Here is a 26,539-nt window from a genome sequence, read left to right on the forward strand (position 1 = left end):
GGCCGTCACTTCGGGGCTGGTCAAGTCTAAACCTAATAAATATTCTGTGCCTTTCATGGGGCGTCCGGTCATGAGGGTGTGTGGGGTGTAACCTGTGGAAGTAGAAATTGTATTACGCAAAAACATCAGCGCAAAAGGGAGGACTGAGTCCCAAGTGGTGTTGTTTTGCTGGACCATTATTATGAGGGTGGATTTTAGGGTCCGATTCATGCGCTCCACGATACCACTCGACTGTGGGTGGTATGCTATGTGGAATTTTTGGGTGATGCCAAATAGCGTGAGGACATTCTGCATGACACGTCCCATAAAATGGGAGCCTTGGTCGGATTCAATGCTGCGGGGGAGTCCCCATCTTGTAAAGATGTGGTGGGTCAAAATCTTGGCTGTGGTTTTTGCAGTGTTTGTGCGGGCTGGGAATGCTTCCACCCATTTTGTAAATGTGTCAATTACCACAAGTACATATTTATAGCCATTCCTGCAAGGGGGCAATGGTCCTATAAAATCGATCTGGAGGTTAGTCCAGGGGCCGTTAACGGGTCGGGTGTGGCTGAGTTGAGCCTTTTTGGCATATCTGTCTGGATTTTTCTGGGCACAGATAAGACAATTCTCGATATAATGGTTTACATCTTCCTTTAAATTCGGCCACCAACAAAGCTGCTTGAGGTGGGCTGTAGTGGGATCGATTCCCTGATGTCCATGACTGTCATGGAACAAACAAATCAGTTGATTCCTGTCCTGTCAGGAACCACATAAAGGGTGTCTTTTAACACCACACCGTCATGTGTGGTCAGTGCATTTTTGAACCTCTCATAGGGAGCTGGATATTTTCCTTTTACAATCTCCCTGAGATTGCTGTCCTGCTTCTGGGCCTCTTCTAGATCCTCGATCTTTGTCTGTGAGACCTGAACTGCGCTCACTGGTGCGCTTTCAGGGGGTGTCCAAAATCCGTGTCTGGATCCTGCTTTGGCCAGTGCGTCGGCTTTTACATTTCCAGGGGGGGAGGAACGATGGTGACTTCGAACTTTGACTATACCAAAAGTCCTGTCCTGTGCTCTCTCTAAGATGTGACGGAGCAATGGGGCTGAGGGGAGGGGTTTTCCGTCTGCGGAAACAAATCCTCTTGCTTTCCACAGGGGCAGGAATTTCGTGAGGCTGTTGAAGACATAGAGGCTGTCCGAGTATATGTCTGCTGGGCTGGGGAAGGAATCTGGGTGTTCCACTATATATGCGATGGCCGCGAGCTCTGCTGCCTGCGCGCCTAAGTGGCCTGGAAGTTTTAACGATATTTCCTCAAGGGCGTGTCTCTGCGTGTCCTTGACATAGATCCCGCAACCTGTTATGCGCTTCCCATCCAAGACTGTGGAAGATCCATCCACATAGATCTTTATGGGCTCACACGTGTCCGTGTGCTGGGGGCTCTGGGTTGAACTACCTATCTTTCTGGGGGGTGTTTTAGCAATAAAGGGGCCTGTGTTGTGGTGTGGAGAGATAATTTCACATTCATGGGGGGTTCCGGGGTACTGTAGGTTGTCGGCTAAAAAGGTGTCTGTCTTTGTCCGTTTAACAGTGATGTCCCGTCCCTGCAAGAGAAGGGTCCATCTAGCTGCTCTAATCTGGCTTACTGTACCGTCCTTGAGTCGTCCGTCCAGTAAAAGTTGGGTGGGGGTGTGTTCGGTGAGAATTGTAATGGGGTTCAGTCCGATAATATATGAAAAATACTGCACTGCCCAAAATACTGCGAGCAGGTGCCTCTCACAGGCTGAAAATCCCTGCTCCACAGCATCTAAAATTCTGGAAGCGTGAGCTACGGGCCTTAACTGGTCGTGCCGTTCCTGGAGGAGCACGGCCGAAAGGGTGCGGTCTGTGGTCGCTACCTCTATGGCGTAAGGGGAAAGCGGGTCTGGAACTTGTAGTGCGGGGGCGGCTATGAGTGCCTGTTTTAAAGAGTCCACAGCATCCGTATGCTGCGGAAGCCATTCCCAGGGGGCTCCTTTCTTTAGGAGGTCTGAGAGGGGTGCTGCCTTGCTGGCGAAACCGTCAATGTGGTTTCGGCAGTAGCCAACCAGTCCTAAAAACGACCGGAGGGCTGAAACGTTCTGGGGAAGGGGCAATTTAGCAATCGAGCCAATCCTTTCATGCTCGATCTCGCGTTTACCATGTGTGATAATTGTTCCCAAATATATCACCTTTTCTTCCAAAATCTGGGCCTTTTTGGGGTTGACTTTACAACCAATTGAGTGTAAGAGTTCCAGGAGTTCGGACAGAAGCTCAATGTGCTCTTCCTTGGTGTCGGTCTGCAGTAGTAGGTCGTCTACGTACTGAACGAGACATTCGGGGTGAGAGAATTTGGCTAAACCATTTGCCAGCTGTCGGTGGAAAATGGAGGGGGAGTTGTGGAAGCCTTGTGGCAGGCATGTCCACGTGTACTGCTGTGCTTTAAAGGTGAAGGCAAATTTGTACTGGCACGCCTTTGACAATGGAATGGACCAGAATCCATTACTGACATCCAAAACCGTAAAGAATCGGGAATTGAGTCCCTGCTTGAGCATGGTCTCGGGACTTGTTGCTACTGTGGGGGCTGCTGCGGGGGTGACTTTGTTGAGTTCCCGGTAATCGATGGTCAGTCGCCATGATCCATCGGGCTTTCTCACTGGCCAAATCGGGGCATTATTAGTGGAGGCTACTGATCTAAGTACGCCCTGCTCTAATAAGCTTTCTATTACCTTGGAGATTTCTCCCTCTGCCTCTTGGGGAAATCCATACTGTTTTTGGGGTCTAGGGTCAGGTCCTGTTTTTTGTACGGAGCCAGTCATCCGTCCACAGTCGTGCTTGTGGGTCGCGAATGCTGCCCTGTTCTTTTGCAGAACTGCCCTAACCTGCTTGTCCGTACTAAGCGTGGTCGGGTTGAACCAAAATTCGCCTACGCTGCTAATTTTGTTCGCGTACTCTCCTATGTTGAGCGTTGCGGGGGCTCTTGCGGATTTTGCCATCTTCCAGACACACTGGTTGACTGGATCAAATGAAAGATTATGGGAATTCATGAAATCGATTCCCAGAATGTGTTCTGCTGTGTGGGGCAGGTCAACTAAAACTACGGGGTGCTTGGTGGTGATGTTACCGATTTGAATGGGTACAGGGGCTGTGATGTGTCCCTGCTGTGAGTGGCCTGTAAAGCCGCTGAGGGTGATAGTGGCTGTAGTGGACCACGTGTCTTTTTGGAACATGGTGGAGGAATTTATTGTGGTGCGGGACCCTCCTGTGTCCCAGAGAAATTCGATAGGCTGGCCCCGAATTTTTGCTGCAACTACCGGTCGTCCGGACCTATCCCAAAGGGTGTCTCAGACCCAACTGGGGGAGCCTGTACACCGTCAGTCCGTTCCGGTCAAGTCCGTCTGATCTGAACGGGCGCTAACGCTATGAATGGGCTCTGTCTTTTTCTTACTCAGAGTGCCCGTCTGTTGGGCTCTCTGCGGCTTTTGTCCGCAGTTGTAACACTCCTGTGACTTGGGTGGGGGGCTGTTCTTTCCTTCATTCACCCATGCGGGGTTCTGGTGTGTTTTTACTGCCTGTATATCTGCTCCGGCCTGCTTTTCCTCGGGATTCTTGACTACGGGCTTACTTTGTATAGATTGCTCCCAAGCGCAGGACAATCTTTTCACTACCCACTTCTCGTTATGGGCCTCCTCTGAGGGATCATAACTCGCGCAGGCTTTCTGTCCTGTTTCTGTGGCATGGGAGATAAGGGTGCGGGTCCATTTGGCCATGTTGTCTGGGGACAAATGGGTGCGGTCTAAGTCTCCAAAGACTCTGCAAAGTGGATCCACAGGCGTCCAGCAAATGCTGTGGGGTGCTCGGATTTCTTTTGCCTACATTTGTTGAGGCCATCTACGGGGTCACCCCGGTTATACCCGATCGCATCCAGGATCGCGGTATGCATTTCTGCAAGGGTGCCTCCTCCTACATTCTGTGGGTCGGGAAGGGCTGCTGTGACTGAAGGGTCTAAACTTAAAACTGTGAGCTTTACATGCTCTCGCTCATCCAGGCCGTACATGGTTGCCTGATGCTTGACTGTGGCAAAGAAATGGTGGGGGTCTGAGGTGGGGAGGAACGGTGTGATCTTATCGCACGCGTCCCGTAATTGGGTCACTGTTAAGGGGGTGGAGTATAGAAATTCCGCATCGTCCGATGTGGCTGTGTGGTGGGTGGTTACTGGGTTCATTGGAGCTTGAACTATCTGCTGTGTGGGGGGTTGGGGCGCTTTCCTCTTTTGTGGCTTTCCCTGCGCACATGTTCCCTGAACATATCTCTGCGCTGTTTCATTCAATTCTTCCCAATCAGGGCCGTCTTCCTGATCTAATTTTGCTCCAATGGTTTCCTGGAAACCTTTCTGAACTGAAAGCAGCGATTGCAGCTCTGCAATCTGCTTCCGGCACTTTGCGTGATCTAAGGTGCTTTGTCTTTGTTCTGTGGTGGCAGCATGGAGTGCTCTTAATGCTGCCTTGAGATCGCTGCACTGTCTCTGTAATGCTTCTATCTGTTTTTCTGTTTCTTCACGTACCAGGACTGCACGTTGCCTGTCCTGATAGGCCTTTTCGTATTGAGACTGGAAGCTGCTTAAGTTCGCCAGACAAGACTGGTGTGCCCTTTTGGCATCCTCCACATCTCCATCTTTTGCTGCCAACTTCCTTCTCAGTTCTAAATTCTCCTTTTCTACCTCGCTTACATCGACCTTACTCATTCGATGTATGCCCTCAACTTCTTTCTGGAGCGTCCTAATGACCTCCTCTGTGCCTCGCAATTGTGCCAAGCAGGACACGATTGCCATCGGCTTGCAAGCTTTCCCGAAGCTCTTTTTGTCGATCTCGCTCAGGTTCTCCCACCAGGTATGTCCTATACTCCCGGGACCTGATTCCTCGTTGTCACAGAATTCATTCCAAAGGGGCCATCCTTTCCCTTTGAGATATTTCCTTATCTCTTCCTCCCAAATGGGACATTGTCCCACTCTACTGCTGCTGGTCGCTGCGACCGCAAATTCCTCTGGGTTCATTAGGCGCTGCATTACCTGCATTGCCATATTTCCTATCCGAATGCTGCTCTTCAAATTTGGGACAAGGATATTAATCCGAATGCTGCTCTTCAAATTTGGGACAGGGGTATTAAGGCGGTGCTGTAAATACGGGTACGGCTTTCGCACTTTCCGAAATACAAACTTCCGACAGTTTTGTCGCAACAAAAAATCTATCAGTTTTACCTTATCGCCCTGTTAGTTATGCATGCATACACACACTTCCGAATTATGAGTATTGATAAGAACTGCTTGAACACTTGGATCTCTAATTCAAATTCTGGGTTCTCCTGGAGTGGTTTTCCACTTCTAGATCGGGTCCCGTCAGATGTCGCCAAATAATGTTGCTGATTTTCTCCAATTTTCTCCAATTGGATCTCTAATTCAAATTCTGGGTTCTCCTGGAGTGGTTTTCCACTTCTAGATCGGGTCCCGTCAGATGTCGCCAAATAATGTTGCTGATTTTCTCCTTGGTTCAATTGCTCTGTTTTATTACCTTTGCTCTCGAGTTGCCAGATATCTTTATGATACCGCCACGAGGTTCAAGTCCGAGTAATGATCAATAACCCAATCCATCGATTAATAAGATTTAAATCAAAGCACATTTATTATACACAGTAATCGCTACTCATGCACAAATTCTACGTCTAAGCTACTTCTACAACTAACAGGCCGATACTTAACTTTGGACTGGCCCACCAGGTCAGGGGAACAAATGGCCTTTTGTTCGGGTTCTGAGCCTGCGGGATTCAAAGTTGGCACGGATTGGTAGCTAGGAGCGCCTATCTCGTAGCGAGCGTTGAATTAAGACTTAAGATTGTCGGTCTTCACTGTACCGGTCATGGTCAATGTTGGTTCGTGTTGCTGGGTGACCCGGGCAGGAAGAAGAGAGTGAAGAGGAGCTACTGAAGAGTGAAGAGAGAGCGATTTGAACTTGGGGCTCAATTCTTATAGTCCCCAGGGGCTTCCCGCCTTTCGGGGCGGACCCTGTACCTGGTCCCAAGTGATTGGACTCTGCCCCAATCGCTTGGTTCGATTTTCTCCAATACTGGAGCGGTTCCCTGATCGATGGGCGGTCTTGAGGTGCTCTTTCACCTCCTTTGTGTTGGCTCCTGCTGGCGCCGAGGAGTCTGGCTTTTCTTTGTGTGTCCAAAATGTTACTTATTGTTCCCGGGGATTTCTCAACAGTATGCAGATGGCTGTTACTTTGTTATGCTGATGTTCGCTGGTATCGATGTCTGTTTTTTGCAGAGGTAAATACACAGCGAACCTGCAGCTGCTGGTTTTTGTCTTGTTGGCTGACTTTCCCATCAGCCTTTGCCGTTTGCCATTTTGAATCGGGAGTTGGCCAATTTAGGTGGCCACATGGTAGCCATATTTGGGGTCTCTACTCGCCGGCGTTTCACTCTGGGGTAGGGGCAGATGTTGTCGCCTTTGCCTCATTAGGCGAATATTGCTTGGCTGGAGATCTCCCATCCCGCCCAGCGCATCTGGCTGGTTGGACGATGTAATGACATTCCTGCACTCAGAAGAAATTAAATATACCATCAAGGGGTTGGTGGGGAAGTTCTACCTTGGGTGACAACCATTGATTTCCTGTTTTAAGGTTCTCGATACTGTCACTTGTTAGGGGGGTTAAAGTTTTAGTTTGCGATTTTGATTGGAGACTTGTTTGTAACTTTTTGACTTTGTGCATTTACATCTTTGCTGGTCGATTGCTTGTAATATTGTGAGTGTTGTTATTATATAAAACTTCAATAAATATTTATTTTAAAAAAATGAACAAGTAAGACTGGTGCATGTCTCACTGATGTTTCACCCATCTGTTTGCTATTGGGACAGTTACACTTGGATATGAGAGGTTGAAGTAAATGCCTCATCTTGCTGTTAGATGAGACGGGTATTAGGGTAAAGTTGGCCAGGAATGTACTTTCTGCAGGAGGCAGGGGTGGGCCTGAGTCATTAGTAATTTTGAATCCATTTCTATTTCCTGTGGTACCAGGCTAAAGGGAGTGAATATGTTCACTGCTTTTCTGTTCTTATCTCCCCAGTAGGAACATGTGTATGATTTACACTTGTCACATTAGTGTATCCACTGACCAGAAAAGGATGATGTGGAGATGCCTGCGTTGGGCTGGGGTGAGCACAGTAAGAAGTTTTACAACACCAGGTTAAAGTCCAACAGGTTTGTTTCGATGTCACTAGCTTTCGGAGCGCTGTTCCTTCCTCAGGTGAATGAAGAGGTATGTTCCAGAAACATATATATAGACAGATTCAAGGATGCCAGGCAATGCTTGGAATGCGAGCATAACCTGGGGTTACCCCATCTCTGGATCTGTAAAGATTTAATCACCTGCTAATGCTCGCATTCCAAGCATTGTCTGGCATCCTTGAATCTGTCTATATATATGTTTCTGGAACATACCTCTTCATTCACCTGAGGAACGAGCAGCACTCCGAAAGCTAGTGACATCGAAACAAACCTGTTGGACTTTAACCTGGTGTTGTAAAACTTCTTACAGAAAAGGATGGGGAAGGGTGAGGTTTTCTGTCACCTTGAATACTAATATTAATGATTTTCCATTCATTCACTATGCACTTTGAATAAATTGCCAGAATTTGGAGTTTTAATTGATGGTGCCATAAAGGAGAACACTGAAGGCATAAGGGCAAGATGCAGTACTTTTGAAAATTTGCTCATTCTACACACAAAGGAAAATTATTCATTATTAATTTGAATTTGCACCCCATTTCCTCTTTTCAGTTTGGTACACTGCGAGCAAGACTATGACATGGTAACGGGGATGTATTTCATTGAATAGGTAGGGATTGTCATATTTCCCAGTACAGGCTGTCTATGTCTGTGAATCATTTTGTTCTTCAATTCTGGCTAAATCTCCAAGAGATTTGGTGGAAGAGATTCCGTTTGGCCAAAATGCATTTTTATCAACATAGTATAAGTTCCTAAGCCGGTTTTCAGCTTCTTTTGAACCGAGGAACTGCGCAAGAAATATAGTAGCATCTGTATTGCACTATAGACCTTGTGGCAATCAATACCAGAATGGTCTGAGTACAAATATTCATATCTGCATGCTTACAAGACAAAAATGTCATTTGAGTGATTTAGATAATGGCATAAATTAAGATACATATCAACATATGAGTCAGGAGCAGAAGTGGGCCACTCACCCTTCGAGCCAGCTCTGCCTTTCAGTAAGATCATGGTGATCTGTTTGTAACCTCCCACTTTCGATAACCTTTTACTCCCATGTTTATCAAGAATCTTTCTACCTCTGCCTCAAACATTCAGAGACTCTACTTCCACTGCCTTTGAGGACGGAAGATACAAAATCTCACTATATTAAGAAAATTATTTCTCCTCGCCTCTGTCTTAAATGGGCGACTGCCTATTTTTAAACAGTGACCCCTAGTTCTAGATCCTCCCACATGAGGAAACATCCACATTCACCCTGTCAAGACCTCTCAGGGTCTTATATGTCTAAGTCAAGTCGCCTGTTACTCATCAAAATTCCAGCAGATACAAGCTTAGTCTGCCGAACCTTTCCTCATAAGACAAACCACCCATTACTGGAATTAATTTAGTAAACCTTCTCTGAACTTCTTTCAATTCCCATACCTCCTTCCTTAAATAAGGAGACCAATACTGTACACAGCACTCCAGATGTGGTCTCACTAGTGTCCTGTACAACTGAAGCACTACCTCCCTACTTTTGTAAGCAATGTCCTCAAAATTAATGATTCTATTAGCTTTCCTAAATACTTGCTGCACCTGTATACTAGCCTTTTGTGATTCATGCACTCGGACACCCAGATCCCTCTGAATCTGAGCTCTGCAATCTCTCACCATTTAGATAATATGCTACTTTTTTACTCTTTCACTTTTTCCCACATTACTCTCCAATTGCCACATCTTTGCCCACTCGCTTAACCTATCTATATCCCTTTATATCCTCATTATGTCCTCTCACAACTTAGTTTTTCCACTGACATTTGTGTCGTCAGCAAATCTAGCAACCGTGCCTTCAGCCGCTTTATCTAAGTCATTTATATAAATTGTAAAAAGCTGAGGCCCCAGCACTGATCCCTGTGACAGACTCATTACACCCTGCCAACCAGAAAAAGACCCATTTGTGCCCACTCTCTGTTTCCTGCTAGCTAGCCAATCTTCTATCCATGCTAATATGTTACCCCCCTACACCATGAAATTTTATTTTCCGCATGTGGCATCGTGTTAAAGTGTGAAAGCAAAGCGTCATTGTTTTCTAATTATCACATCATCCTGTAAGACTATATCAGCAGAATAATTCTTAGATGTTTACTGTTTATTGCAGTATAATCTGTGAACTTCAGGTGAGGCCATCACACCATTATTGTTGTTTTTCTGGTATTAGCAGCCACAAGGGAGGCTGAGTTTTCCATTATTTGCGCATGATGACATTGACACAGAAGGATTACTCACTTCACTGTAATCACTGCAGATTCATCAGGTAGTAGACAGCAATTGATTACCAAGAAGTCAATGTACGTTATTAGTTTATAAGCTGGGAAAGGTTTTCCAGTGATAAGCTGTATAAGACGTCAAGTAGCAAGCAAGGTTAAGTAGCAGGTGATGACAGTAGAAGAGGGAGAAATTCTCCTCTACTTGCTTTCAGGCAGGCCATGTGAGAAAAGACCACTTTTACTTTTTTTTTTCAAACGCTGTGAGGCACTGCTCTGGCTAACCTAACAACACTTTTAAAAAATCAAACTTCCAAGTTATAAGAAAAGACTCTGGAATATTGCATTGAATGGGCTACACTGTATTCAACACTCCCATCATTTCTACTACCTTCATGACTTCATGTTCTTTCCATCAATTTTGTCAGTCATAATTAAACGTATTAATTTGTTTTACTTGACAGTTGATGCCTTCAATCTTAAAGATAGTGTGAGTCAACCCTTATATCTGAAGCATCCCAAACTCTGGCTCCAGGATAAATGTTGCTGTGGAGCTGTTGTTTACCACACCACCTAAGGTTGGGAGCAGCTAACATCTAGCTTAATATGTCCTGCCCTGCTTGCTGCTTTCCCCAAACCCATTGTCACAACTTATGACTGCCAATCCCTCTCCCAGCAACTAACTCTCAAGCCTGATCTAGAACCATGAGACCATCAACACCTATATGCAATGCTGGCCTTCTCAGGTCCCCATGTCAACGGCTCTTAAGGGAACACAAAGGCTAAGTACTGGTAACTGGCTGGGGTTTTGGCGGTTGGGGGAAGTGTGGGAAATCTGCTCCAGTTTGTTCGAAGTTGGTGTATTGGGTAGAAGATCTCTTTAAACCACATATTCTGGATGTGGAGATGCTGGCGTTGGACTGGGGTGAGCACAGTAAGAAGCTGGATCCAAGGTTTTGATCAGTTCATACAACACCAGGTTAAAGTCCAACAGGTTTGTTTCGAATCACTAGCTTTCGGAGCACTGCTCCTTCCTTAGGTGAATGAGGAGGTGGGTTCCAGAAAAAATATCGAAACATATATAACAGAAAAGACTACTGAAAAGAAGTGTACCGACAACTCAACAACCATGTGTTGTGTGTGTGTGTGTGTGTGTGTGTGGGGGGGGGGGGGGGGGGTGGTGGAGGGTGGCCCTCTGAAAGACTTTGGGGGCAATTCCCTTAAAGAGTTACCCCTTATCCATCATGAGGTCCATCTCGTCAGGTACACGCTTATTGAGACTTGCACTAGAGGATTGGAGAATCACGAGGACCCAAAGAATATGGTGCCCGGCCGTTAATAGGTCTTAATGACCCATTTACCTCCTCCCGCTGGATGGCTCCAGACGCCCCACCCTGATCAGCCATATCCACTGTTTAATGGGCTTCTCCAGGCCCACGTCCCGCCACCTCCCGGGCCTCCTCAAGATGATGGCCACCATCCCCACTTAACCAACTGCGCCACACGAACACCTACCATGTCAGCAACCCATCCCTTCCCACAAACCAAATGTCCCACCATCCCCCCCAGCCACAAAAAAAGAAAACCACCCCCTCCCAAGCACCCAATCCCCCCCTCCACCTTCTCTCTCCACCACTCTACCCCCCACTTCGCTTCCATTAACTAGCCTACCTGCTAGCAGGGTGACCCCCACCTGAGGTAACAGCTTCTTCCCTCCCACCAACAAAAACCCCACATGTTAATATAGATCAAACATTGCTCCCAACACTGGGAGGATAAGAATTTACAATAGTTATACTTTAGCACAACTAATTAACTAAACCTAGTAGGCATTATAAACAAAGCCAAACATAACACCCCAGCACAAACATAAACAGTTCCCCTCTCTCCCCGAGTACAGCACCTCCCATCTGCTTCACAGGCGTAGCCAACCAGGTTTCAGCGTTTCCATGATCCCTTAGGAACTTATTTGCCTCCTCCGGCCTATCAAACTAATGTTGCTGTCCCTCATTTGTGACCCACAAATGAACAGGATACAGCACCTCAAACCGCACTTTATTCATGAATAGGGCCACCTTGACCCTATTGAACCCGGCCCGCTGCTTGGCCAGCTCCACTCCCAATCCTGTTAGATGCGAACCGCATGACCTTCCCAGGTACACTCTCTCGTCTCCACCGCCCAACGTAGCATCTTCTCCTTGTCCAAGTAGCAGTGTCGCTGTGCAATGATTGCCCTTGGAAGCTCTCCTGCTTTTGGCCTCCTTCTCAGCGACCTGTGCGCTGGATCCACTTCAGGAGGTCGGTCAATGACCTCCCTCCTCCACCAGCTTCTCGAACATCCGAGCCACGTATTTTGTGGCCTGCATTCCCTCCTTCACCTCAGGCAGCCCCACGATCCTGAAACTGCCTCCTCGAACTATTCTGCAAGTTATCCACCTTTTCCTGCAACTTCTTCTGGCCCTCCACCATCATCAGCATTTCAGCCTCCACCGAGGCCAAACGGTCCTTGTGATCGGTCACCGACTCCTTCAGCTTCTGGAGGGATGCATTATGCGCCAGTAGCCTCTGTTCCGCTCCCTCTCGGGCAAGCGGATCAGCTCTGCCACCTTGGGGGCAGCACGTGGCGCAGTGGTTAGCACTAGGACTGTGGCGCTGAGGACCCGGGTTTGAATCCCGGCCCTGGGTCACTGTCCGCGTGGAGTTTGCACATTCTCCCCATGTCTGCGTGGGTTTCACCACCACAACCCAGAGATGTGCAGGTTAGGTGGATTGGCCATGCTAAATTGCACCTTAATTGGAAAAAAAAAATTAAAAATTGGTACTCTAAATTTAAACAAATAAAGCTCTGCCACCTTGGCCAAGTCTTTCGAGGCCTACTTCCTCTGGTGCTGGAATTTAGCTGTCGAAAATTCCACTAGTTGTTCCATTGATCATTGTGCAGGGAATGATGCCACAGAGCTCGCCGACATCCATTCCTCTGATGCACCTTGAGAGTCTTCCTGGTCTGACTGTTGCGTTTTGCTTGTTGCACTCCTTGTTTGGTAGGGCTTAGACATTCCCTGCTGAAGGAGATCCACTGGCTGTCACTGTTCCTTAGTTTTACACCTGTGTAATACCCTGCAAAATGGGCAAAAAGGACAAAAAAAAATCCAACCTCGGGCAGGAACCTCCTAATGTGTGGCTACTCACTCCATGGCCGCCACCGGAAGTCCGTATTGGGGCACCCTTGATGGGGAAGGCTGATGCGCCCCTTCAAATTTTTTTGCCAAGCCCCTAGCAATATGGTGGAGGTAGCTACCCTTTTAGCTGGTGGATTCCATGCTGTTTTTCCCACCCGCTGCAACTCTGCAATAAAAATGAGAAAATTCTTCCCCAGGTTTCTTTAACATGACTTTATGGGCTTTAGACATTTATGGAAAAGATCTAAATCTCCTGGAGTTCTTTGGAGAGGACCCCTTTGGAGAGGTGCAGGTATGCTCTAGTACCTCTTTGACATTGTTAACATTAAACTTTAATGGGCATAAAACATGGATAAGCTCTATGGCACTGTCCAGCTGACAAGAAATATAAATCCTCTGCCCTATAAATTTTGAAGAGAAAAACAGCTTCCTGTAACTCTCAATTTCAATAGATGTTTGTTACCATGAGCCTGAGGGTTATCACTATAGAATCAGTGCCTAACTGCTTCTTCGTTTCATTGGTGGGAGGAGGGCGAGAAGGGTCTTGTAGGTTCACAGTTTGATTTGCAGCCCATTTACATGTTATAAAGGGATTAACTCTTTTAGATGTGGGGCTTTGCAGGCAAATGTTTGTTTCTATTTAGGATTAAGTACTTGAAGAGATTTAAATGTATTTAATGGGCTTTTATCAATGAGGGTGTTTTTGTGGAGTCTGTAATAGATACTGAGAACTTTTTTGTAATTACATCTCAACATGGCCCCTGAAGTCTGACTATGGTGGATACTGTGTGAATTGGTATGGAGGGTGATTGGTCATGAGTTGGCCTAGGGTCTATAAAGGTGATGTGTGTTGGCACTAAGTTGGCATGGAGAGTAGGCGGGACCATGGGATGTGGTTTGAAGGGCATAGGTTGGCATGGAGGATAGGTATGGTCATGGGGTGGGCAGAGGGGCATAAGTTGATAAAGGGAATAATGAGGGGATAGATGAGGGGCAAGAGCGGGCATGACTTTGCATGAATGGGGCACGGGATATGTGTGGGGAAGGATTGAGGGTCTTATTGTTTCAGTTATAATTAGGACAAAGCCCCAGAGCACTGGGGCCTACCTTCGGAACAGCCCGCCACGGTACCTGACTGCCTCCGCACTGGTTTGGGGGGGGGGGGGGCGGGGGTGGATGGCGAGCCTGAATCCAGTTGGCACCCACATTCTGGTATTAAATGGGAAGTTTCCACTGACTCGTTCGACTTGAGAACAAAAATTCAGTCCTCGGGCTCCATTACAGGAAGGTGTTAATGTCGGGGTTTGTGAATGATTACACTAACTGGCTATTTTCCCTTTTTCTTTCAATACCTTTCTTGCACTAATGGGGTGGTCAAATCCCCTTTAATTTTCCACATTAAATCTAGGGATTTTTAAATATGTCCATGCATTTTGCAGTGCCATAAATATACTGCCCATAGTGACTTCAAATAAAAGTCGCTATGACTACCTTGACTTTCTCTTTGAATAACCATGTCTTTTACCTCACACGTTATAGTAAATTCTAACTTGAGCCTGAATTCTTGCTGCTGATCCCATTAGTGAAATGAATACATTTATGTATAGAAGTACACCTTGCACTGAACAACTAAGATGTGCGCGAATTTAAAATGAATGGTTTGTCATTCATTGGTAACACTCTACCATGCTATGCCTGATGACAAAACAGCTTTTGATACAGGACACTTTTTATCCTGGGAAGTAAAGGGGACCGTGTGGCACATCTGTTTCTCCCTCTCTCTCCCTACTGAAAAGCCCCCTGGCTTCCATTAAATGATACAAATCACGCACAGTGTGTTAGCCCTGCAGCCTCATGATGCTGAGGTCCCACGTTCGATGCAGGCTCTGGGTCCATGTGGAGTTTGCACATTCTCCCCGTGTTTAGGTGGGTTTCGCCCCCACAACTCAAAGCTGTGCAGGCTCGGTGTATTGGCCACGCTAAATTGCCCCTTAATAGGAAAAAATGAATTGGGTACTCTAAATTTATTTTAAAAAACACAATGGATGAAATGAATGAATGAAATGAAAGCCGCTTATTGTCACAAGTAAGCTTCAAATGAAGTTACTGTGAAAAGCCCCTAGTCGCCACATTCCGGCACCTGTTCGGGGGGGGCTAGTATGAGAATTGAACCGTGCTGCTGGCCTGCCTTGTTCTGCTTTCAAAGCCAGCGATTTAGCCCAGTTTTTTACAAACAAAGAAAGATGATACAAATCACATGCAAACTCTATTTTCCTGAATTAAACTTCGGGCTGGAGTCGCACATACTTGGTTGGGGTGGGGAGAAATGCGCCCAGCTCTTTGTAACTTGAGGTCTGGAAGATTTAATGTTAATCCGTTGGGGCCGTAATTGCATCACAGGATCCTGATTTAAATGTATATTCACGAGGCCTAGGCCTGCCTTTGATGGCTAACTTTTAAAACGTATGTGGTTAAAATGTTAGGAGGCAGCATGTGGTATGTACCCAACCCTTATTCCAACCACCACCTGCCACGTTCTTGTCAGTTGAATCCGTCTGAAATTTGGGTTGTGTGCGGAAATCATAGTTACACATCCTACCACTTCTTTGCTCCATTGTAATAAATGATTCGAACCACCTTAGGAAAGGGTATTTACTGTAAGGTTAATTAGTATTGTTCATAAGTTTGATCTGTACTTTGTTACTTTGGTATCTTTCTAAATCAAACCTACTTCTTTGACCAAGCCTCAAGCTTTTGACCACCATCCTGGTATTTCCTTTCGTGGCTTGACGTCATATTTAGTTAATTGCTACTCCTGTCAATGTCCGACTGGGATACTGTGCAATACTAAAGGTGTCTTATAAACACAAGTGTTTGTGTTCGGTAATGGGAAATAAAATAAATTATTCCAAGAAAGGTTGTTGTAACAATTCAAGAACCTCTCCCAATGCAGTCTCTACCACTTCCTACCTCATTCCTGAGTTTCATAGTGTCAAGATCACCCCTGTTGCTGGATCAGGGAGCCAAACCTGTCTTTCAGAAACAAGTCATTACTAGTTAGAGCATCTCAGGATGATCCAGAGACCAAAGAAAGGCACAAAAACATTGTGTTGCAGACTTACACTTAACTGTGCTCATTTTAGGTTTGCCTGCAGGTTCTGACTTCTAGGCTTCACTTTAAATTGTGAAATATTTGGAAAACCATGTTGCAAATATGTCTAGCTTATACAAGTAGTATGAAGCACCCCGTAAATTCTGAGTTCTTCAATTGACGGAAAAGCACCATTCTGGCAACCCAAACATTTTGGGTTAATTATTCAAGTAGAAAAAAATGTTCAAACTATTAGGTTTATTTCAAAGGAATTGATTAAATACTTGAAGGAAAGAAAATGGTAGGGATATCGGGAAAGAGCTGGGGAGTGGGATTAGTTAAATTGCTCTTCGAAAAGAGCTGGCGCAGACTCAATGGGCCAAATGGCTTCTTTCTGCGCTTTCCTATTCAATGAAAGCAAGTGTTACTTGGCTTTTAGCAGTATATTAAACTTGATTCAAGTCAGTAACATTTCTTAGTCAATCTCTTCAGTAACTTCTGAAAAGGGAGGCAAAGCTTTCAATGAGAAATTAATTCCATGGGTAGTGAGGGCAGTTCCTGGCACCATATTGGCTGCGATCAGTTAACTCAGCTGGGATTAAGTATCAAACTGGGACCTTCTCAATTCATGAGTTGCCTTTTCTCTTGGATGTAAACAACTTTATCAAAAGAAGTCTCTAATTAAGCCAGCGTCTGTCTACTAAGAGCTGAAGGAGAAGAGAGCACATGATGAGAGGTAGCGATGTGAGGTTGGGGGAGGTGAAGTGGCTGGGAGAGGGCGGGGGGGGGGGGGGGGGTTGGTGGGTCTCTAGTGGCGGGCACCTTGTCAGCCACTGAGAATTTGTGTACATCTGGTCCACTGAGAAGGAGATCTTGCACTGTGGAGATGTAGATGTTGGCTGTGATCTGCCATTCGATCCTGAGACACTTACTCTGACATATTGGGGTAGCTAGACCCCTGTCTGTAGATTCTCTGTTGGGAACCTTGCCTCCTTCCAGCTGGTTGTCAGTAACTATCACTTTTTCCCTGTGGAGGGACATGTGTTTGAGGAGACGGCAACTGGTGCTGCTGCTGGTTTTTCTTCTGGTGCAGCTGAAGCATATTACAGTGGTAAGCCTTCTAGACCCTTAGCAGAGATGGACAGAGGAATAGCAGAAGCTGCTCCCGTGTGACACTGAAGACTGGCATCGGTGAAGTGCAGCTGGAGGTGGGCGAGGAGCTTCTTGGGTAAAGTGTCTTCCAGGTTGTTGGCTATCTCCTATCAAGAGTGGTCATGCTCTCCAACAGAAGGAGTGCCATGCAAAGCAGCTTCTCGCCCAGCCAAGTGTGCAGCTCCCCAGTCTAAGCCTTCACAACTTACCAGTTATGCTGAGGAGGTTTCTCTCTGCTGGGTTGGAGGCACATCATGGGCAGCTCAACTGCTGGGGAAAGAGGGAATTGGCTGCTTCACAACTTCAATTGCCCCCCCCATCTCAGCCATGAAGGTTCCTGACTTCATTCCCAACCCACCCCTGGGAAGCAAGGATACGGGCCCAATGGCATTTTTTGCAATCGCAACCTCCCTCCCCCCAAAAAAACCCATTCTTCCCTTTTAGGTGAATGACATTTGTCAGAATTAGATTTGGTTTCCAGCCAGGTTCATGTGTTTATTTAAGTGCTGAGCCGACAAAGAAATCTTAGAATATAAATGCTGCATCATATTTTGGATTACAGTGCAGTGACCTGTGCCTCGCTACATGGTCATAGCAAATGGGTGAATGCAGGAATTCTTACAATTTGAAACCAGGTGGATCTTATCTTGTTTTAGTGTTCCATCAGGTTAGCATATTGCTTTAGTCACAGCAAATAAACTGGTTAACCTTTAGCTGGCAGTTGCCATTATACTAAAATTAAGCAGGGCTGTGAAAGTGGCCATAGTCCCTGAAGACCATAGGCTTGCTCTCCCCTTTTGAGAGAGAGCTGACTGGTGGTGATTTAACCTGAGGGTTACCACACCTCAGACGAGGAACAAGGTTTAGAAGATGGGGCCTTTTCTGAATAACCTCCACCAACCCGTGCTGTTGGCGTCGCTCCGTATCATGGACCAGCCGTCCATCCAACCGACCTAACCCAGCCCCAGGGAGGCTGTTGAAGCTATAAATAATATAACTGCAGCTGTAAGCACGATGAGAATATTTTTATTCCTAGAGTATTTTTATTCCTATACTCAACATTTTGATAGTGTTATCAGTGAAGCAATAATCAATGCGGAAGTTTGTTTTGGCAAGAAAGCAGAACTTGGCTAAATCTTTTCAACAAATGAGTTTGACTACAAATAAAAAGCAACCGTGATCAGCGACTACGCAGTTGATATTGAGATCTTCCTGCATCAGGAGTCCAAAACAGTGCAGAAAATATGAAAAAAGATCAGGTGTAAAAGCAGGCAACAGCTGCAGAGAGTAGGATCTGTTACCCGGCGGGGAGCAGAATCTGCATTTTGTAAATTGGGGCTTGCTTTTAAATCGACAACAGGTGGAATTCTCCGCTGCCCGCTGCCGGTAGCGGGGTTCACAATGCGGTGGAGTAACAGGCATTGGGGAAAAAAACGGAATCAGTGCCTTTTTGATGCTCTGCCCCTCCCACCTCCCTTTGCTGATGGCGGGTTCGAGGTCCAGCCCAAGCACCAGCGGGAGGATGAAAATGGATGCACAAGCGTGTAACTAATCCATTTGTGTCCACTAAACGGGCCGGGCACCATATTCTCCGGGCCTGCTTGATTCTCCGGTCCTCTGGGCCAGCAAACACATGAGTGAGAATCACTACAAGTATTTCCCAGTGTGGCCCTGACATGGTGGACCTCACAGTGGGCCAAGGATGTTGCCCCCAAGGTCCATCCTAGGGCCACTCCACACAACAATGCAAGACTTGCCCACCCTCCCAGAGACCTCCTAAACAGGGAGAGCCCCCCCCCTCATAAAAGAGGTCAGGAAGCCACCCAGATAGTGAAACCTGTCAAGAAGCCCCCCAGAAATGAAGCCCCTGTCTGGAAGCTAGAGAGCATTCCAGACAGAGGCAGTGAAAAAATTACTGTTGTTACACTCACCTGAGCAATACAACTGCTAGCTCAGACACCGGGAGCACATGTCAATTCCTGGAAAGAGAATACGTTTAAACCCCTCAGATCCTTGAGCTGCAAGCCATTCATTCATTTCCCTCACTTGGCAGCTTCCACACACACGCACAGACACATATGCACACACACACACACACACACAGCTGCAGCCTTGCTTCATTCATCATTTTTCATGGATGAGTAACTCTGAAGTGCTGGACAATGTTTACAAACATTAACTACTGCAAAGAGGGTTAGGTCCTGTCAATCTCCAGCTGAGCACTTCAAAATCACTCAGGGGTGAAGGGGGGTGATTGGAATGCACTGAACCATCAGTTTTGTACCCAACAATGAGTTGGTACAGTCAGAAAAAGAAACACTTTGGTGAAATCCATTGAAGTTGAGGTTACGCAATAATGTTGCAATTTATTATTATGAACGGTTGATTCATTCTACTCTTGCACCTCGAGTGATTACTCCATTCGATCCCCTCTCTTGGACTTGACTTTGAAAGTTCCAATGGGGAAGAGCATGGGAGATGAGCGGGTGCAGAATTCTATGCTGGCCTCCAGGATGCCAGCACCATACAACTCCTGGGACTTTTGTACAGAGGGAATTTTGGGTGGGGCTCACAGGGCTACCTACCAAGCAGTGGTGGGTAGCCAATAAAGGCACTTTCAAGGTACTTAATGTGTATTGTCAGTGGGACCCTTAGAATTGAGGATTAGGCTGCACATTCCCTTCCTTTGTGAAGACCAACGCAAAGCATTCATTGTGAACCATGACCATATCCTGAGTCTCCACAAGAAAATTATCCTTTTTTTCTCTCTATTTAGGCCTACTCTCTCCTTGTTCTCTTGCTCTTTATGCAATTAAAATAATTATGGTTTTTACTTGATTTCATTTGCTGGTGTTTTTGCGTTGTCCCTCTTTGCTTTCCTACTTTGTATTTCTGTTTCACCCCTGCACTTTCTGCGCTCTGCTAGGCTTCGTGCAGTATTGAGCTCTCAGTATCTGACAGAAGCTTTTTTTCTTTGCCTCATCTCGTCCTGTATAACCCTTTGACATGCAGCACAGTAGCATTGTGGATAGCACAATTGCTTCACAGCGCCAGGGTCCCAGGTTCGATTCCAGCTTGGGTCACTGTCTGTGCGGAGTTTGCACATCCTCCCCGTGTGTGCGTGGGTTTCTTCCGGGTGCTCCGGTTTCCTCCCACAGTCCAAAGATATGCAGGTTAGGTGGATTGGCCATGCTAAATTGCCCTTAGTGTCCAAAATTGCCCTTAGTGTTGGGTGGGTTTACTGGGTCATGGGGATAGGGTTGAGGTGTTGACCTTTGGTAGGGTGCTCTTTCCAAGAGCCGGTGCAAACTCGATGGGCCGAATGGCCTCCTTCTGCACTGTAAATACTATGATATGATAATGGTTTGGGGGGGGGGGGGTGCATCGTGGTTTGGGTGTTCCACCTTTTTTCTTTGTGGGAATGTCTTTGTACTGAACCCTCTTTGTCTCCTCCTTGAATACCTCCCACTGCTTTGACATTGATTTTCAAGTAGCGGTGCCCAGTCTACTTTTGCAAAATCACATTTCGTCTCAATAAAGTTAGTCTTGCTCAATTTTAAACCCTTTCTCGTGATCTATCCCCGTTGTTTTCCACAAATGTCCAGAACCAGGGGTCACAGCCTGAGGATTCAGGGTAAACCATTTCAGACAGAGATAAGGAGACATTTCTTCACACAAAGAGTGGTGAGCCTGTGGAATTCATTACCACAGGAAGTAGTCGATGCTAAAACTTTGAATATATTCAAGCGAAGGCTGGATATAGCACTTGGTGAAAATGGGATCAAAGGCTATGGGGAGAAAGCAGGATTAGGCTATTGAGTTGGGTGATCAGCCATGATCGTGATGAATGGCGGAGTAGGCTCGAAGGGCCAAAAGGCCTCCCACTGCTCCTATCTTCTATGTATCTCTAACTGTGCTAAATCTATGAACACTGCCACCAAAATACACTCCCACTGATAGCCCTGTCACCTTCCCAGCTTCATTCCCTAAAAGTGAATCCAGAACTACCCTCTTTCTTGTTGGGTTTACCATTTACTGGCTAAAAGCAAATTCATGTCCTGGCTAAAAGAAAAAGTTCTCCTGGATGCATTTTAAGAATTTTGTGGCTTCTACTCCTTTCACACTAATTTTCTGCCAGATAATGTTTGGATAGTTGAAATACCCTACTATTATTGTCTTATGTTTTGATACTTCTCAGCAATTTTCTTACATATTTATGAGTCAATCTGTTTCTCACTACAACCTGTTGAATCAATGATGACATTATATCTTAAGATGCGTATTGAAGTTACTCTCCAACATTTTCAGAAACAGCTGAATTTGGAAATTAGAACAATTACACTTCCATATATTTATGGTGCACATTACATTGCAGCACATTACATTGCAGCCTATCAGTTGTGTGATTGTTTGTTCCCTTGCCATTTTTTAAAAAAGCAAACTTTTCCGAGCTGTGTACTCTTGTTAGATTTGAAGTCACTGAGCCAGATTTCGGGTGAATGATTAATTGTTGTGCTAGTGTGGCTTCATGGATTTAGTTATGCGTGCTAGGGGTCCTAAAGGAATTGCCTGGCATAATGCTAGGAAGCACACTCTCTAGGCAATGCAAAGTGGTTTTAGTTGGGAGGCTGCAAATAAGACCTGCAACTAGGTGTTGAATTGTACATTAAACAGTTGAGTTTTTTTTTAATGTAGCCATTAAATTATGACTTCAGATTATTTATTTTGGCCATGCACTGGGGCATGCCTTCCTCAAATGACCCATTGCAGCGAAGTGCCATATGCAGATGGCCGCTTATATCAAAATGGGCAGAGTGTCAAGGGTCTTATATGAAGAGACTGCTATTAATATCAGGTAATGAACTTAATCTCTGGGATACATTATCCTCTTATGTGTTTGACTGCGGTTCGACGGAGAGCCATTGCTTTTCACTCCTTTTACCAGGAAAGGTAACCAGTGAGTTGGTTTCCTTTTGAGTTTAGTTTCCCTGATCCACAAAACATTTATGAGGAAGTCCATGGAAAATGAGCCAGAAGGCTGCCTCATTACTGGGCCAGACCATTATAGCTCAGAATTCAGTGTACAGAGGTGAAGTGCAAGCAACCCCATTGCAATTAGTATGAGCTCTCTCCCGGTTTATTCTGGTGCCAGGATATCTGGATGCTGGTCGCTGAGGTCAGATGGCAGGTAAGTCTTTTTCTTTTCATTTCTTTGGTGTGTTTTGATGAATTTTTGGGGTGCGGTCATGCCCTTGTATGTTGGCATTTTTTCCCCCTGCAGACTTATCATTTCAATTGAAAATGATAAATGAAGGGATACGTCAAGTAATTAACGTAATGTTTTGTTTTGTGGGTTTCTATATTGACCTTCGTATTCATTGAGTTTTACAAACCTCTAGTTGAAAGTATTCCTCGTGAACGGATTGTGTGTTTGTGTGGGGGGGGGGGGGGGGAGAAAGAGAGACAGAGACAGAGAGGGACATAGCCAGCCTGTGGTCACTGTAAAGTGATTCTAACTGGAGAGCGAGCCATCCAAAGCATGATGAGTATTATGATACTGTTACAACACAACAGCTGAGATTTTGGTGAGTTTCTACATGTTCTTGGGACAGTGGCAGGGGAGGGGAGAATATAGAGGATAGTAAAACAACACCTTGTTTAGCATGAGAAGTAAACACCATCTGGACTGTGGTAAAATAGTAGAAATTATATTCCCTGTACAGGGCACAGGGTATCCCAGTTAGTTCTTTCTGAAATGTAATGCGAGCCGGTGTATGAGCTGGTGCGGCAAGGTGTTACATAAGATTAGCTGCTGCAATTCCGTTTCTTCTTTTATTACTACATCTATTTCTCTCCACTTTATTCCCCTCCGTGATATACAGTCTTCAGTGAGCTACGCTTTCCTTCAGTTAAAGCATTAGGAATACAGAAGCCATCCCCTTCCCAACCACTATCTTACTTTGAACTGGACTTCGCAACCTTGTCATCCTATTCACCCCCAAATTCTTCCCCGCTGTTACCAGACTCCTAAACGACCCTCTTATGGGCTGACCTGATTAATACTACACTCCTGCATGCTTCACCCGATGCCGGTGTCTTTGTATTTACATTGTGGACCTTGTGTTGCCCTATTATGTATTTTCTTTTTCTTTTCTTTTCAAGTACTAAATGATCTGCTTGCGCTGCTCGCAGAAAAATACTTTTTACTGTACCTCGGCACACGTGACAATAAACAAATCGAAATTGAGTTGCTGATCCCCACGTTTTCCCCATCGCAAAAGCTATTTCAACCTCTGTAAACCCCCCCCCCGCGCGTCGTCAGCCTATCCGTCTCATTACTGCTTTTGTCATCTTCAAAGTTGACTATTTCAATGCCCTCTTGGCTGCCACCCAACTTCCAACTTCCACCCTCCATAAGCATCAGCTCACCCAAAACTCTGTGAGTTGTGTTTCATCCACACCATCCTTCTTTGCGACCTACATTGGTTCTTACTAAATGTGGAATTAATAAGTAGCGCCGTTTTCTGTGGCTGTTTCACTGTCTAAAATAATAAATTCCAAGGACGTGGTTTACAAGCCACTTATCATGTTTCAGTTGTACTTTATAAATTGCATAACATGCACTGTGGCAATTCACTGTGTCTACTGAATCACTTGACTGGTGATCTGACTGAAAGTTCCAGGGCGGGATTCTCCGATCCGAGTTCGCCCCACCACTGCTGCCAATGAGAACGGAGAATCTGGGGCTCAGCCAGAACTCCATTCACTGCAGCGGGACGGCCGAATCCCACCATTGTGAACGGCTGGAGAATTACGGACTATGGGGCTGGCTGATTTGTATCCTTTTATACTGAGCTGTGATTATATACCTGTCAATAATTTCTTTATAAACTGCTCTAACAACACACAAGAAGTTTAGGAATTTAATTTAACCTGCTGAGGTGCTGTAGAAAATGCAAAGATATAGGTCAAAATATTGTGGTCAGTGAAAAATCAATAAGACTCGGTGCTGATCTTGAAAGAAAGATGTTGCGGCAACATTTTTTTTTCGTTTTTTTCATATAAATTTAGAGTACCCGATTCATTTTATCCAATTAAGGGGCAATTTAGCGTGGCCAATCCACCTACCGTGCACATCTTTGGGTTGTATGGGCGAAACCCACGCAAACACGGGGAGAATGTGCAAACTCCACATGGATAGTGACCCAGAGCCGGGATCGAACCTGGGACCTCGGCGCCGTGAGGCAGCAATGCTAACCACTGTGCCACCGGGCTGCCAGTGGCTACAACATCTTGTGAGGCGGAATTCTCCAGCTGTTGGGATTCTCTTTTCCCGCTGGCACTGCCCATGGGGTTCCTGGCGGCATGGGGTGGCTTTAATGGGAAATGTAGCAACACTAATATTTTAGGGCAGGGAAGGTTTTTCAGCAGTAATTTAGTAATCTGCTAAAAATGCAGTGCGATCTCATTCAGCAAGGTGTAACTTTTTAAAGGGTTTATACATTGAGACTGATCATTTAAAAAGCCAAGTTCACAACAGTTCAATGATTTGTAATTGATTGCAGTTGGTGAGGACCTCAACAGCGCCTCCTTTGGTGAAATAGAATATCGCTTGCAGCAATTTATGGATGTCCGTGTTTGACTGCACATGTGCAGACTCCAGAAGTTGCTCTCAGTTCCACAGGAATTTGAGTTATGCAGCGCCAAGGAAATGAAAGGGGCTTAAACCTAAGCAGGGTCTGTAAGCAAGGCTCTGAAAAAAATTGGGCGAGATCCTCCGTTGCCTGATGCCGAAATCCGGAAACGTGATTGGGCGGAGAAATGTTTTGACGGTAAAATCAGAGTGAGCGCCAATTTGACCCCAAATCGCAATTCTCCATCACTTCGACAGCGGCGTCATGCAGTCCAGAACTCACGCATAGTAAGCACCATTTCCATATCGTTAGCGGACCTGACTCGGTATTCTCCGGGGCTTCCGAGATTCCCTGCTTCTGAAAGGCCGAGTTCCTGAAGGCGTGGCTCACTTGTGCTTTTGTGGTTGCTGAGGGAGAGAGAGGGGGTACAGAAAGTGTCCAATATCGCCATAGTTAGCTGACAGTTTGACGGTGGCCGGGAGGGGGCTTCTGCTAGGGCCGGGCGGAGTAACGGGGGATTGCCAGGAGTTGGGCTGCGGGGTTGTGGTGGACGAGAACAGAACACCATTTCCGCAGCTGGAAAGGCAGCCATGTTGCTGCGTATGCTACTGACAGCCCACTGTGAACTTAGAGCCACAGGTCGTATAATAGTTCCCCCCCAGGTAACCCCCCTGGGTGCCCTCTGGCCTTAGCCAACACATCAGCTGTATGGGCGCACTCCAACACAATCAGTGTCATCTTGTTGGCTAGGATGAGTGTGTGTGGGGGGCGTAATGTGAAAATGCGGCTGCATCTTGTCAACCTCCCGAGTGTCAATCACGGACCCAATGAATCCGGCACCGTTTTTCATTGGAATTGATTGTGTTCCAAGTGGCACCGGTGCTAGCCCCTCCACAGTCGCTGAATCGGCACAGGTTCGGCGGCAGTTTTGCTGTCATGCAAAGTCCACGAATTCTGCCCGGCATCAACACGTAGTCTCAGAAATGGAGAATCCCACCCATTGTATTTCTGGAACAAAAACAGAAAATACTGGACAATCTCAGAAGGCCTGACAGATTCTGCGGAGAGAGAATGGAGTTAAGGTTTCGAGTCTGGATGACTCTTTGTCAAAGCTAGAGAGAACTGGAAATAGGGTCAGATTTATACTGTTGTGGCGGGGTCACGGAGCAGTGGGACTGGATAGAGGGCCAGCGATAGGTGGAGATGTCATGGACAAAAAGACAAAGGGAATGTCGATGGGGGTGATCAAGGCTATGAAGGCTGTACCTCTGGCACACTGCTTGTGAGCTTCCATGTATTAATTCGATTAAGTTTACTTTAGTGATGATGTGGAGATGCCGGCGTTGGACTGGGGTGAGCACAGTACGAAGTCTTACAACACCAGGTTAAAGTCCAACAGGTTTGTTTCGATGTCACTAGCTTTCGGAGCGCTGCTCCTTCCTCAGGTGAATGAAGAGGTCTGTTCCAGAAACACATATATAGACAAATTCAAAGATGCCAAACAATGCTAGGAATGCGACCATTAGCAGGTGATTAAATCCTTACAGATCCAGAGATGGGGTAACCCTTCAGGACCCGCGACAACGCAGAATCGCCAAGCAGAAACTTATAGCCAAGTTCCGCACACATGAGTGCGGCCTCAACCGGGACCTGGGATTCATGTCGCATTACATTCATCCCCCACCATCTGGCCTGCGAAATCCTACCAACTGTCCTGGCTTGATACAATTCACACCTCTTTAACCTGGGGTTACCCCATCTCTGGATCTGTAAGGATTTAATCACCTGCTAATGGTCGCATTCCTAGCATTGTTTGGCATCTTTGAATTTGTCTATATATGTGTTTCTGGAACAGACCTCTTCATTCACCTGAGGAAGGAGCAGCGCTCCGAAAGCTAGTGACATCGAAACAAACCTGTTGGACTTTAACCTGGTGTTGTAAGACTTCGTACTGTACTTT

The 26,539-nt window shown here is 46.1% G+C and overlaps 1 protein-coding gene across 5 annotated transcripts in view; it reads left to right on the forward strand.

Annotated features, from left to right (window-relative positions):
• Nucleotides 1-26,539, forward strand: part of LOC140428432 (uridine-cytidine kinase-like 1) — a 163,304-nt gene that overhangs the window by 14,507 nt on the left and 122,258 nt on the right. Inside the window, exon 1 of one of the 5 annotated variants that reach the window (XM_072514874.1) lies at nt 21,718-21,800. The exons of 3 other annotated variants lie outside the window; for them this stretch is intronic. In XM_072514874.1, the coding sequence (XP_072370975.1) occupies nt 21,727-21,800 (74 nt within the window). In that variant the 5' untranslated portion in view covers nt 21,718-21,726. Of the gene's footprint in view, nt 1-21,717; nt 21,801-21,905; nt 22,134-26,539 lie in introns of those variants that run through there. One more of the 5 variants, XM_072514876.1, reaches the window with a different exon arrangement.

This window comes from Scyliorhinus torazame, chromosome 8 (assembly GCF_047496885.1).
Source record: "Scyliorhinus torazame isolate Kashiwa2021f chromosome 8, sScyTor2.1, whole genome shotgun sequence".
Classification (NCBI taxonomy): domain Eukaryota; kingdom Metazoa; phylum Chordata; class Chondrichthyes; order Carcharhiniformes; family Scyliorhinidae; genus Scyliorhinus; species Scyliorhinus torazame.